Genomic DNA, 14949 nt, shown 5'->3' with positions numbered 1-14949 from the left:
ATTAATATTCTTATTTCATTAATATTATTATTATTTTCTCCTTCCAGCCCCGTTCCGCCCAAGATGTATTCCGGCGCCGGCGGGATTTCCAGGTATATTATATATAATATTTTAATATTTATTTATGATCTATCAATAATCTAGATATGATTCTAATATATATATATATATTATTTGCATATAAGAATCATAAATCATGATGATTTATAACAATATAAAAATACGATTAATAATAATAATAATAATAGCTTGTTTTGATTTAATAATAATGATAATAATCTAATTGATTAATATTCTTATTTCATTATTATTAATATTATTAATTTTCTCCTTCCAGCCCCGTTCCGCCCAAGACGTATTCCGGCGCCGGCGGGATTTCCAGGTATATTATATATAATATTTTAATATTTATTTATGATCTATCAATAATCTATATATGATTAGAATATATATATATATATATAAAATTTGCAGATAAGAATCATAAATCATGATGATTTATAACAATATAAAAATACGATTTAATAAGAATATAATATAACATAATAGCAATAATCTATATATGATTATGATATATATATATTATTTGCAGATAAGAATCATAAATCATGACGATTTAGAACAATATAAAAATATGATTTAATAAGAATATAATATAACATAATAGCAATAATCTATATATGATTATGATATATATATATTATTTGCAGATAAGAATCATAAATCATGACGATTTAGAACAATATAAAAATATGATTTAATAAGAATATAATATAACATAATAGCAATAATCTATATATTATTATAATATATATATATATATATGTATTATTTGTAGATAAGAATCATAAATCATGATGATTTATAACAATATAAAAATATAGAATATAATATAATCATTTGTTTTGATTTAATAATAATTATAATAATCTGATTTATTAATATTCTTATTTCATTATTATTATTATTATTATTATTATTATTATTATTATTATTATTAATATTAATTTTCTCCTTCCAGCCCCGTTCCGCCCAAGACGTATTCCGGCGCTGGCGGAATTTCCAGGTATTATATATATATATATATATATTCATATATTATATATAAATATATGTATTATTTGTAGATAAGAATCATAAATCGTGATGATTTATAATCGTATAAAAATATAATTTAATAAGAATAGACTAGAATATAATCATTTGTTTTTATTTAATAATAATTATAATAATCTGATTTATTAATATTCTTATTTCATTATTATTATTATTATTATTATTATTATTATTATTATTATTATTATTAATTTTCTCCTTCCAGCCCCGTTCCGCCCAAGACATATTCCGGTGCCGGCGGAATTTCCAGGTATAATATATATATATAATCGTATTAAAAATATAATTTAATAATAATAGAATAGAATAGAATCATTTGTTTTGATTTAATAATAATTATAATAATCTGATTTATTAACATTATTATTACATTATTATTACATTATTATTATTATTATTATTATTATTATTATTATTAATTTTCTCCTTCCGTATTCCGGCGCCGGCGGAATTTCCAGGTATAATATATATATATATATATATATTCATATTTATATTTATATATATATTTTTTTTATTTTGATATTATATATATATTCATATATTATATCTAAATATATATATTATTTGTAGATAAGAATCATAAATCATGATGATTTATAATCGTATAAAAATATAATTCAATAAGAATAGAATAGAATAGAATCATTTGTTTTGATTTAATAATAATTATAATAATCTGATTTATTAATATTATTATTTCATCATCATCATCATTATTATTATTAATTTTCTCCTTCCAGCTCCGTTCCGCCCAAGACGTATTCCGGCGCCGGCGGAATTTCCAGGTATTATATATATATATATATATATATTCATTATAATTTCATTTATAAATTTAATTTAAAATTATTAATATTAATATTTGTTATTATTATTATTAGTATTATTATTGCTAATTTTTTTGACTTACTCTTATTTTTCTACATCGCATTTTTAATGACTATAAATTACAGTTTTTATCACTATTATTCTATTTATTATTATTATTATTATCATCATCATCGTCACTGTATCATATTATTACTTCCTATTATTATTATTATTATTATTATTATTGCTATATTTTTTGACTTACTATTATTTTTCTACATTGCATTAATGACTATAAATTACAGTTTTTATCACTATTATTCTATTTATTATTATTATTATTTATTATTATTATTATTATTATTATTATTATTATTATTATCATCATCATCATCATCATCATCATCATCACTGTATTATATTATTACTTCCTATTATTATTATTATTATTATTATTATTATATTTTTTTGACTTACTATTATTTTTCTACATTGCATTTTTAATGAATATAAATTACAGTTTTTATCACTGTTATTCTATTTATTATTATTATTATTATTATCATCATCATCATCACTGTATTCTATTATTACTTCCTATTATTATTATTATTATTATTATTATTGCTATATTTTTTGACTTACTATTATTTTTCTACATTGCATTTTCTACAGTTTTTATCACTATTATTCTATTTATTATTATTATTATTATTATTATTATTATATTATTATTATTATTATTATTATTATTATTATTATTATTATAGCAAGTAATAATATGATACAGTGATTATGATGATGATGATGATAATAATAATAATAATAATAATATTACTTGCTATTATTATTATTATTATTAATAATAATAATTAATTAATAATAATTAATTAATAATAATAATAATAATAATTTTCCCCTTCCAGCCCCGTTCCGCCCAAAATATATTCCGCCGCCGGCGCCCAAATCTTGTCGCCGGGCAAAAACGAGGAGGAGATCTACGGAAGCCCGGAAGGGACCAAGCCGGAGAAATCGTACGTGGGGGCGGGGTTGGGGAAGTCCCGCCCCTGGAAGTCCCGCCCCCGGAAGGGCGGGAGGAAGGGGATTGGGCGGAGGGGGAGAGGGGTGGGATGGATGACCCCGGGGGATCTTGGTAGGGAGGAGGTCCTTCCTTAATTCCTTCCTTTCTTTCTTTCCTCCTTCCCTTCCTTCCTCCCATCCTTTCTTCCATCTCTCTCTCTCTCTCCTTCCTTTCCTTCCTCTTTCCTTCCTTCCTTCCTTCCCTCCTTCCTTCCTTCCTTTCCTCCTTCCTTAATTCTTTCTTGCTTTCCTTAATTAATTCCCTTATTCTTTCCTTCCTTCTTCCTCTTTCCCCCTTCTTTTCTCCCTCCCTCCCTCCTTCCTTCCTTCCTTCTTTCTTCTTCCTTCCCTCCTTCCCTCCTTCATCACTCCTTCTTTCCTTCCTTCCCCGTCTTCCCCCCTTCCTTCCTTCCTCCCTCCATCTTTCCTTCTTCCCTTCCTCCCTTCTTCCCTTCCCTCCTTCCTTCCTTCTTTGCTTCATTCCTTCCTCCTTTCCTTCTCCCTCCTTTCCTTCCTTCCTTCTCTTTCCCTCCCTCTTTCTTTCTTTCTTTCTTTCTTTCTTTCTTTCTTTCTCTTCCTTCCCTCTCTTCCTTCCTTCTCTCTCTCTTCCCTTCCTTCCTTCCTTCCCTCTCTCCCTCCGTCTCTCCATCTTCCCTTCCTTCCTTTCCTCCTTCCTTCCTTCCTTCCTTCCTTCCTTCCTTCCTTCCTTCTCTTTCCCTCCCTCCCTTTTTCTTTCTTCCTTTCTTCTTCCTTCCTTCCTTCCTTCCTTCCTTCCTTCCTTTCTTCTTCCTTCCTTCCTTCCCTCCTTCCTCCATCCATCCTTCCCTCCTTCCTCCATCCATCCTTCCTTCCTTCCTTCCTTCCATCCTTCCTCCTTCCTTCCTTCCTTCCTTCCCTCTCTTCCTTCCTTCTCTCTCTCTTCCCTTCCTTCCTTCCTTCCTTAGAGGCGAAGCTTCTCCGATCGCCGAGACGCCGCTTTCCGGGTAAGTGATTGACAGGGTCATCTAGTCCCACCCCCTGAATGATTGGCAGGGAAGGCGGAGCCAGGGTCCACTGAATGATTGACAGGGAAGGAATGATTGACAGAGAAGGCGGAGCCAGGTTCCTTTAGTCCCACCCCCTGAATGATTGGCAGGGAAGGCGGGTCAAATCCCGGATTGATTGACAGGGAAGGAACGATTGACAGGGAAGGAATGATTGACAGGGGAGGCGGAGCCAGGGTCCACTGAATGATTGACAGGGAAGGAATGATTGACAGGGAAGGCGGGGCCAGGGTCATTTAGTTCCAGAATGATTGACAGGGAAGGAATGATGGACAGGGAAGGCGGAGCCAGTGTCCGCTGGATGATTGACAGGGAAGGCGGAGCCAGTGTCCGCTGATTGATTGACAGGGAAGGAATGATGGACAGGGAAGGATTGATTGACAGGGAAGGCGGAGCCAGGGTCCTCTAGTCCCACCCACTGGATCCCGGAATGATTGACAGGAAAGGAATGATTGACAGGGAGGGAATGATTGACAGGGAAGGCGGAGGAGGGTCCTCTAGTCCCACCCCCTGAATGATTGACAGGGAAGGCGGTTCCAGGGTCCTCTAGTCCCACCCCCTGAATGATTGACAGGGAAGGCGGGTCCAGGGTCCTCTAGTCCCACCCCCTGAATGATTGACAGGGAAGGCGGGTCCAGGGTCCTCTAGTCCCACCCCCTGAATGATTGACAGGGAAGGCGGGTCCAGGGTCCTCTAGTCCCACCCACTGGATCCCGGAATGATTGACAGGAAAGGAATGATTGACAGGGAGGGAATGATTGACAGGGAAGGCGGAGGAGGGTCCTCTAGTCCCACCCCCTGAATGATTGACAGGGAAGGCGGTTCCAGGGTCCTCTAGTCCCACCCCCTGAATGATTGACAGGGAAGGCGGGTCCAGGGTCCTCTAGTCCCACCCCCTGAATTATTGACAGGGAAGGCGGGTCCAGGGTCCTCTAGTCCCACCCCCTGAATGATTGACAGGGAAGGCGGGTCCAGGGTCCTCTAGTCCCACCCCCTGAATGATTGACAGGGAAGGCGGAGCCAGGGTCCTCTAGTCCCACCCCCTGAATGATTGACAGGGAAGGCGGGTCCAGGGTCCTCTAGTACCACCCCCTGAATGATTGACAGGGAAGGCGGGTCCAGGGTCCTCTAGTCCCACCCACTGAATGATTGACAGGGAAGGCGGGTCCAGGGTCATCTAGTCCCACCCCCTGAATGATTGACAGGGAAGGCGGGTCCAGGGTTCTCTAGTCCCACCCCCTGAATGATTGACAGGGAAGGCGGGTCCAGGGTCCTCTAGTCCCACCCCCTGAATGATTGACAGGGAAGGCGGGTCCAGGGTCCTCTAGTTCCACCCCCTGAATGATTGACAGGGAAGGCGGGTCCAGGGTCCTCTAGTCCCACCCACTGGATCCCGGAATGATTGACAGGAAAGGAATGATTGACAGGGAGGGAATGATTGACAGGGAAGGAGGGTCCAGGGTCCGCTGAATGATTGACAGGCAAGGCGGGTCCGGAATGATTGACAGTGAAGGAATGATTGACAGGGAAGGAGGAGCCATGGTCCTCTAGTCCCACCCCCTGAATGATTGACAGGGAAGGCAGGGCCAGGATCCTCTAGTCCCACCCCCTGAATGATTGACAGGGAAGGCGGGTCCAGGATCCTCTAGTCCCACCCCCTGAATGATTGACAGGGAAGGCGGGTCCAGGGTCATCTAGTCCCACCCCCTGAATGATTGACAGGGAAGGCGGATCCAGGGTCATCTAGTCCCACCCCCTGAATGATTGACAGGGAAGGCGGGTCCAGGATCCTCTAGTCCCACCCCCTGAATGATTGACAGGGAAGGCGGGTCCAGGGTCATCTAGTCCCACCCCCTGAATGATTGACAGGGAAGGCGGATCCAGGGTCATCTAGTCCCACCCCCTGAATGATTGACAGGGAAGGCGGGTCCAGGGTCATCTAGTCCCACCCCCTGAATGATTGACAGGGAAGGCGGGTCCAGGGTCATCTAGTCCCACCCCCTGAATGATTGACAGGGAAGGCGGGTCCAGGGTCCTCTAGTCCCACCTCCTGAATGATTGACAGGGAAGGCGGGTCCAGGGTCCTCTAGTCCCACCCCCTGAATGATTGACAGGGAAGGCGGGTCCAGGGTCCTCTAGTCCCATCCCCTGAATGATTGACAGGGAAGGCGGGTCCAGGGTCATCTAGTCCCACCCACTGGATCACGGAATGATTGACAGGAAGGGAATGATTGACAGGAAGGGAATGATTGACAGGGAAGGCGGGTCCAGGGTCCGCTGAATGATTGACAGGGAGGGAACGATTGACAGGGAGGGAACGATTGACAGGGAAGGCGGGTCCAGGGTCCGCTGAATGATTGACAGGAAAGGAATGATTGACAGGGGGGGAATGATTGACAGGGAAGGCGGGTCCAGGGTCCGCTGAATGATTGACAGGCAAGGCGGGTCCGGAATGATTGACAGGGAAGGAATTATTGACAGGGAAGGAATGATTGACAGGGAAGGCGGGACCAAGGTGGTCTAGTCCCACCCCCTGAATGATTGACAGGGAAGGCGGGTCCAGGGTCCTCTAGTCCCAACCCCTGAATGATTGACAGGGAAGGCGGGTCCAGGGTCATCTAGTCCCACCCCCTGAATGATTGACAGGTTCCCCTTGCGCCCATTTTGCAGACGGGAAAATCACATTTACGAAGAAGTGGAATGAGGAGGCGGAGCTACTATTTTTCGGCGCTGCAAATAAAGCTTCATTTTTGGCACTTATTTTTGTCCCGTGTCTTGATTAATAATAATAATAATAATAATAGTGATAATAATAATAATAATAATAATAATAATAATAATAATAATATAGAAATGCCAAGAGTATAGAAATGCAAATATAGAAATTCAATAAATAGCAATAGTAATACATGAATTCAAATAGGATATGAATTCATATGCAGTCGTATATAAATTTGACACCTAATAAGAATATAAAAATTCAAATAATATAAAAATTCAATAAATAATAATAATAATAGAGAAATTCCAGTAGTCTATAAATGCCATAGCAACAAACATACATAAAATCAAATAGTTTATAAATTCATATGCAATAGTATAGAAATTCAAGACAGAACAATAATCATATAGAACAATAATCATATATAAATTCAAATTGTGTATCAATTCATATTAAATTAAAGAAAAATAAGAATATATAATAATAATAATATATAGAACAATCATAATATAGAGCAATAATAATCTATAAGTTCAAATCGCGTATCAATTCACCTAAAATAGTTGATTAAATTCAAGACAGAAAAATAAGAATATATAATAATAATATATAGAACAATAATAATATAGAACAATAATAATCTATAAGTTCAAATCGTGCATCAATTCACCTAAAATAGTTTATTAAATTCAAGACCGAAAAATAAGAATATATAATAATAATATATAGAACAATAATAATATAGAACAATAATAATCTATAAGTTCAAATCGTGCATCAATTCACATACAATAGGGTAATAATAATATATAATAGAAAAATAATATAATAATATATAATAATAATAATAATAACAACAACAATAATAAAATAATAATAATTAATAATAATTAATAATAATATAATAATAATAATATATAATAATAATATAATAATATATAATAATATAGAAAAATAATAGAAAAATAATAATATATCATTCACATAGTATAGAAGTTCAAACTCAATAAAGATAAATTCAATAGATAAATGCAATAAATATATATATATAAATTCAATCAATAGCAATAATAGCAGGAAATAAATTCCAATATTTTGAGATTTCCAGATTTTTTCCTCATTTATTTCTAGGCCTATTGATTGATTGATTGATTGATGGATGCCACTCATTTATCTCTTTTATTGCAATAAATATATATATATAAATTCAATCAATAGCAATAATAGCAGGAAATAAATTCAAATATTTGGAGATTTCCAGATTTTTTTCTCATTTATTTCTAGGCCGATTGATTGATTGATTGATTGATGGATGCCACTCATTTATCTCTTTTATTGCAATAAATATATATATATAAATTCAATCAATAGCAATAATAACAGGAAATAAATTCAAATATTTGGAGATTTCTAGATTTTTTTCTCATTTATTTCTAGGCCGATTGATTGATTGATTGATTGATGGATGCCACTCATTTATCTCTTTGATTTGATCCATCAAATCAATCAATCAATCAATCAGTTTCCATAGCAACCAGGTGCGGCCTAGGCTTTTTCCCGCCAAAAGCGAAGCCTGAGCTCAATTAATGGTCCGTTTTAAAGCAAATAGAAATGAAATAAAGCCTGAAAAATAGAAATAAAAGAGATAAATTAGTGGCATCAATCAATCAATCAATCAATCAAATAGGCCTCGATTTCCATGGCAACCAGGTGCGGCCTAGACTTTTTCCTGCACAAAGCGAAGCCTGAGCTCAATTAATGGTCCGTTTGAAAGCAAATATAAATGAAATAAAGCCTGAAAAATAGAAATAAAAGAGATAAATTAGTGGCATCAATCAATCAATCAATCAATCAATAAAATAGGCCTCGGTTTCCATAGCAACCAGGTGCGGCCTAGGCTTTTTCCCTCAGAAAGCGAAGCCTGAGCTCCATTTGTGGCCTAAATTAATGAAGGAAAGCCTTAAAAATGGAAATAAAGTAGGTAAATTAGTGGCCTGTTTAAAGTATAAATCAATTAATCCAATTAGTTAATTAATAAGGCCTTGGCGACGCCTCCGTTTCCCTAGCAACCAGGAGCGGCCTACGCTTTTTCCCTCCCAAAACGAAGCCTGAGCTCAATTAATGGTCCGTTTTAAAGCAGAAATAAATGAAAGAAAGTATTAGAAATAAAATAGATAAATTAGTGGCCTGTTTAAAGCATAAATTAATCAATCAATTAATCACATCAATCAATCGATCAATAAAATAGGCTTCGGTTTCCATAGCAACCAGGTGTGGCCTAGGCTTTTCCCCGCACAAAGCGAAGCCTGAGCTCAATTAATGGTCCATTTGAAAGCAAATATCAATGAAATAAAGCCTGAAAAATAGAAATAAAAGAGATAAATTAGTGGCATCAATCAATCAATCAATCAATCAAATAGGCCTCGGTTTCCATAGCAACCAGGTGCGGCCTAGGCTTTTTCCCGCCCAAAGCGAAGCCTGAGCTCAATTTGTGGCCTAAATTAATGAAGGAAAGCCTTAAAAATGGAAATAAAGTCGGTAAATTAGTGGCCTGTTGAAAGTATAAATCAATTAATCCAATTAGTTCATTAATAAGGCCTTGGCGACGCCTCCGTTTCCCTAGCAACCAGGAGCGGCCTACGCTTTTTCCCTCAGAAAGCGAAGCCTGAGCTCAATTGGTGGCCTATTGAAAGCCTAAATTAATGAAATAAAGCGTTAAAAATGGAAATAAAGTCGATAAATTAGTGGCCTGTTTAAAGTATAAATCAATTAATCCAATTAGTTCATTAATAAGGCCTTGGCGACGCCTCCGTTTCCCTAGCAACCAGGAGCGGCCTACGCTTTTTCCCACACAAAGTGAAGCCTGAGCTCAATTAATGGTCCGTTTTAAAGCAGAAATAAATGAAAGAAAGTATTAGAAATAAAAGAGATAAATTAGTGGCCTGTTTAAAGCATGAATTAATCAATCAATTAATCACATCAATCAATCAATAAAATAGGTTTGGGTTTCCATAGCAACCAGGTGCGGCCTACACCTTTTCCCACACAAAGCGAAGCCTGAGCTCAATTAAGTTAAAATAAATGAAACAAACCATTAAAGGAATAAAATTGAGATAAATTATTAGCCAATTATTCAATCAATCAATCAATCAATCAATCAAATAAACCTATGAATCAATCAAATATTTATTAGCAATCCATATTAGCCATCTCTGCTTGGGATATTAGCAATATTAGCAATCAATATTAGCCAATATTAGCCATCAATATTCGCAATATCTGCTGGAGATATTCAATTAATTGATTAATTAACAAAATAGGCCTCAGTTTCCATGGCAACCAGGTGCGGCCTAGGCTTTCCCCCTCCAAAACAAAGCCTGAGATCAATTGGTGGCCTAAATGAATGAAAGAAAGCCTTAAAAATGGAAATAAAGTTGATAAATGAGTGGCCTGTCAATCAATCGAATCCATCAATCAATAAAAAAGGCCTCGGTTTCCGTAGCAACCAGGTGCGGCCTACGCTTTTTCCCTCGGAAAACGAAGCCTGAGCTCCATTAATGGTCCGTTTTAAAGCGGAAATCAAGGAAACAAAGCGTTAGAAATAGAAATAAAAGAGATAAATTAGTGATTGATTGATTGATTGATTGATTTATGCTGCTAATTTATCGACTTTATTTCCATTTTTAATGCTATTTCATTTATTTCTGCTTTTAATGGACCACTAATTTAGCTCAGGCTTCGTTTTTGAGGGGGGAAAGCATAGGCCGCACCTGGTTGCTAGGGAAACCGAGGCCTATTTTATTAATTAATTAATTAATTAGATTAATAAATAGGCCACTAATTGATCAATTTTAATGGTTTATTTCATTTATCTCTGCTTTAAAACGGACCATTAATGGAGCTCAGGCTTCGTTTTCGGAGGGAAAAAGCGTAGGCCGCACCTGGTTGCTATGGAAACCGAGGCCTATTTGATTGATTGATTTGATTGATGGATTGATTGATTGATTCTATTTTCTATTTTTCTAGGATATTTTTACTTTTAATGATTTATTTCATGTATTTCTGCTTTAAAACGGACCATTAATTGAGCTCAGGCTTCGCTTTGGGAGGGAAAAAGCGTAGGCCGCACCTGGTTGCTATGGAAACCGAGGCCTATTTGATTGATTGATTTGATTGATTGATTCTATTTTCTATTTTTCTAGGATATTTTTATTTTTAATGGTTTATTTCATGTATTTCTGCTTGAAAACGGAGCATTAATTGAGCTCAGGCTTCGTTTTGGGAGGGAAAAAGCGCAGGCCGCACCTGGTTGCTATGGAAACCGAGGCCTATTTGATTGATTGATTTGATTGATTGATTCTATTTTCTATTTTTCTAGGATATTTTTATTTTTAATGGTTTATTTCATGTATTTCTGCTTGAAAACGGACCATTAATGGAGCTCAGGCTTCGTTTTCTGAGGGAAAAAGGGTAGGCCGCAGTCTGGTTGCTAGGCAGCCGTTGCTATGGCGACCTGTGACGTCAGAAAAGGCCTCTTTTTTCTCCCTTTAAGGCTTTTATTTCATTTCTTTCTGCTTTAAAATCGCCACTAATTTAGCTCAGGCTTCATTTATAAGGGGAAAAAGACTAGGCCGCGCCTTGTTGCTAGGCAACCGACGCGTTGCCAAGGACGTAAGGACGCTCAGGCGTCGTTTGGCGCGCCGGTTGCTAGGCAACCGACGCGTTGCTAAGGACGTGCTTGCGACGTCACGACGCATTTGGAGGGAAAAAGTGTAGGGTTAAGGTCCCGCGCAAAGCAACCAATCAGAGGCCTCCTTTCCGGCCCTTCCGAGCGGCCATTGGCTGGTTGGCGTGGAGGGGCGGGGCTAAAGCTCCGGCGGACCAATGGGGAGAGTGCGGCGCTCCGAAACGCAAGGCGCCGGTCTCGTCGAATGGCGATGGTGGGCGGGCTGGGAAGGGCCCAATGGGAAGCGCCCGGTGGAGGATGGATAAGGAGACGGACCAATAGGCGTCGAGCTTCGAACAATGAGGCGGGGAAACGGCGCTCCATTGAGGCCTAATGAGGTGGGCGGGCGCGGAACGGACCAATGGGAAGCGCCCGTCGGGCGAGGAGGCGTGACGGACAGGGAAGCGGCCCAATCGGCAGCCGACAATGAACAAAGGAGGCGGGGCGAGGGTTGTGCGGCTCGGCCAATCCGCGCCCGCGCGCCGCAACGGCCGGCCAATAGGCGTCGAGCTGAGGGAAGGACGCTCCAATCAGGAGCCGGCTAGGCCCAGCAACGGTCGCCTCGCTGAGGGAAAAGAGCGTCGACCAATGAGGCGGGGAAACGGGGAAACGGCGCTCCATTGAGGCGCGGAACGGACCAATGGGAAGCGCCCATCGGGCGAGGAGGCGTGACGGACAGGGGAGCGGCCCAATCGGCCGCCGACAATGAACAAAGGAGGCGGGGCGAGGGTTGTTCGGCTCGACCAATCGCCTCTCGCGCGCCGCGGCCGTTAGCCAATCCGCGCGCCGCAACGGCCGGCTAGCTGAGGGAAAAGAGCGTCGACCAATGAGCGGCGCCGCCTGCGCTGAGGGAAAGGAGCGTCGACCAATGAGGCGGGGAAACTGGGAAACGGCGCCTTATTGAGGCGCGGAACGGACCAATGGGAACCGCTCTTCGGCCGAGGAGGCGTGACGGACAGGGAAGCGGCCCAATCGGCCGCCGACAATGAACAAAGGAGGCGGGCGGGGGTTATTCCGTTCGACCAATCGGCTCCCGCGCGCCGCGGCCGTTAGCCAATCAGCGCCCGAGTTGGGCAGGGTATAAAAGGCGGCGCCCGTTGCCGGGACGCCGCCAGTCTCTCCCGCGCCTCGACCGGACGAGAAGCCGCGCAAACTAAGCGAGGAAATCAGCGAGAATAAACCGAAAATAACCATGAGGGAAATTGTCCACTTGCAAGCCGGCCAGTGCGGCAACCAAATCGGCGCCAAGGTGGAAGAGCCCTCAGGGATCATTAATTAATAATTAATTAATAATTAATAATTAATTAATAATAATTAATTGATAATAATTAATAATTGATAATAATAATTGATAATTAATGATAATTGATAATAAATAATTAATAATAGTTAATAATTGATAATAATTAATAATAGTAAATAATGGATAATAAATAATAATTAATAATAGTTAATAATTGATAATAAATAATAATTAATAATAGTTAATAATTGATAATAAATAATAATAGTTGATAATGGATAATAAATAATAATTGATAATAATAATCGATAATGATAATTGATAATAATTAATTGATGATAATTGATAATAATAATTGATAATTAATGATAATTGATAATAATCAATAATAATAGTTAATGATTGGTAATAAATAATAATTGATAATTATTAATAGTTAATAATTCATAATAAATAACAATTGATAATATTTAAAATAATGATAATTGATAATAATTGATAATTATTAATAGTTAATAATTGATAAATAATAATTGATAATTGATAATTATTAATAGTTAATAATTGATAATAAATAACAATTGATAATAATATTTAAAAATTAATGATAATTGATAATAATTGATAACAATAATAGTTAATAATTGGTAATAAATAATAATTGATAATAATTAATAATTGTTAATAATAGTTAATAATTGATAATAAATAACAATTGATAATAATATTTAAAAATTAATGATATTTGATAATAACTGATAATAATATTTAAAAATTAATAATAATTGATAATAATAAATAATTGATAATTAATAATAGGTAATAATTAATAACTAATAATTGATAATACATGATAATAATAATAATTAATAATTATTATTGGAACAATTAATCATCATCCTCATGAATAAAAAAAGGAGGGGGGAAGGGAAGAAAAAGAATTCAAGGTTCATCATCATCCATTATTCTATTAATTATTAGACCATTGAATAATCACAATTAATAATTGAGGTTTAATAATAATAATAATGGATGATTAGTTAGAATTAATAATAATAATAAAATCGAGGGGGGAAAGGGGGAAAAAAGAATTTGAGGTTAAAGATAATCATTCATTACTTATTCTAATTAATTAATTATTAAACCATTGAATAATCACAATTAATAATCAAGGTTTAATAATAATAATAATAATAATAATGGATGATTAGTTAGAATTAATAATAATAATAAAATCGAGGGGGGAAAGGGGAAAAAAAGAATTTGAGGTTAAAGATAATCATTCATTACTTATTCTAATTAATTAATTATTAGACCATTGAATAATCACAATTAATAATCAAGGTTTATTAATAAGAATTCAAGGTTCATCATCATCATTCGTTCATTATTCTAACTAACTAATTAATAAGAATAAGAATAATCATCGGCGCCAAGGTTGAAGAATAAGAATAATAATTAATAATAATTAATAATAGTTGATAAACATGAGGGAATTGAGCAGGGGGAAGGGGAAAAAAGGAATTGAAGGTTAATAATAATAATTAATTATAATTAATAATAATTAATAAAAGGAGGGAATTGAGGGGGAAGGGGGGGGGAAAGGAATTGAAGGTTAATAATAATAATTAATAATAATTAATAAAAGGAGGGAATTGGGGGAAGGGGGAAAAAGGAATTGAAGGTTAATAATAATAATTATAATTAATAATAAAAGGGAATTGAGGGGGGGAAGGGGGAAAAAGGAATTGAAGGTTAATAATAATTAATTATAATTAATAATAATAAAAGGAGGGAATTGAGGGGGGAAGGGGGAAAGAGGAATTGAAGGTTAATAATAATAATTAATTATAATTAATAATAAAAGGGAATTGAGGGGTGGAAGGGGGAAAAAGGAATTGAAGGTTAATAATAATAATTATAATTAATAATAATAAAAGGAGGGAATTGAGGGGGGAAGGGGGAAAAAGGAATTTAAAGTTAATAATAATACTAAATAATAATAATGAATGATTAAGGAGTGGAATCATTAATAAGAATCATTAATAAAGGAGGGAATTGGGGGAAAGGGATTAATTATTATTAATTAACTACTAGACCATTAATTAATTAACTACTAGACCATTGACTAATAATAATCAAGGTTTAATAATAATACTGGATGATTAGTTAGAATTAATAATAATAGTGATAAAATCGAGGGGGG

At 36.5% G+C, this 14949-nt stretch overlaps 2 protein-coding genes across 3 annotated transcripts in view; both read left to right on the top strand.

Moving 5' to 3' along the window:
• The first annotated feature begins 63 nt into the window (after positions 1-63).
• LOC128406931 (thioredoxin domain-containing protein 2-like) lies at positions 64-7914 on the top strand. The gene is made up of 9 exons (XM_053374828.1): positions 64-75; positions 338-382; positions 1022-1066; positions 1322-1366; positions 1860-1904; positions 2856-2963; positions 3954-3992; positions 6723-6824; positions 7906-7914. Exons 1-9 carry the CDS (start codon positions 64-66, stop codon positions 7912-7914), a joined length of 450 nt encoding a protein of 149 aa, XP_053230803.1.
• Positions 7915-12687: 4773 nt separating this feature from the next.
• The window catches only part of TUBB4B (tubulin beta 4B class IVb), a 20681-nt gene continuing 18419 nt past the window's right edge, over positions 12688-14949 (top strand). For both annotated transcript variants that reach the window (XM_053373613.1, XM_053373614.1), the window contains exon 1: positions 12688-12749. In XM_053373613.1, the coding sequence (XP_053229588.1) occupies positions 12693-12749 (57 nt within the window). In that variant the 5' untranslated portion in view covers positions 12688-12692. The remainder of the gene's footprint in view (positions 12750-14949) is intronic.

This window comes from Podarcis raffonei, chromosome Z, assembly GCF_027172205.1.
Source record: "Podarcis raffonei isolate rPodRaf1 chromosome Z, rPodRaf1.pri, whole genome shotgun sequence".
Lineage (NCBI taxonomy): Eukaryota > Metazoa > Chordata > Lepidosauria > Squamata > Lacertidae > Podarcis > Podarcis raffonei.
This window is presented reverse-complemented; position numbering and strand designations above follow the sequence as displayed.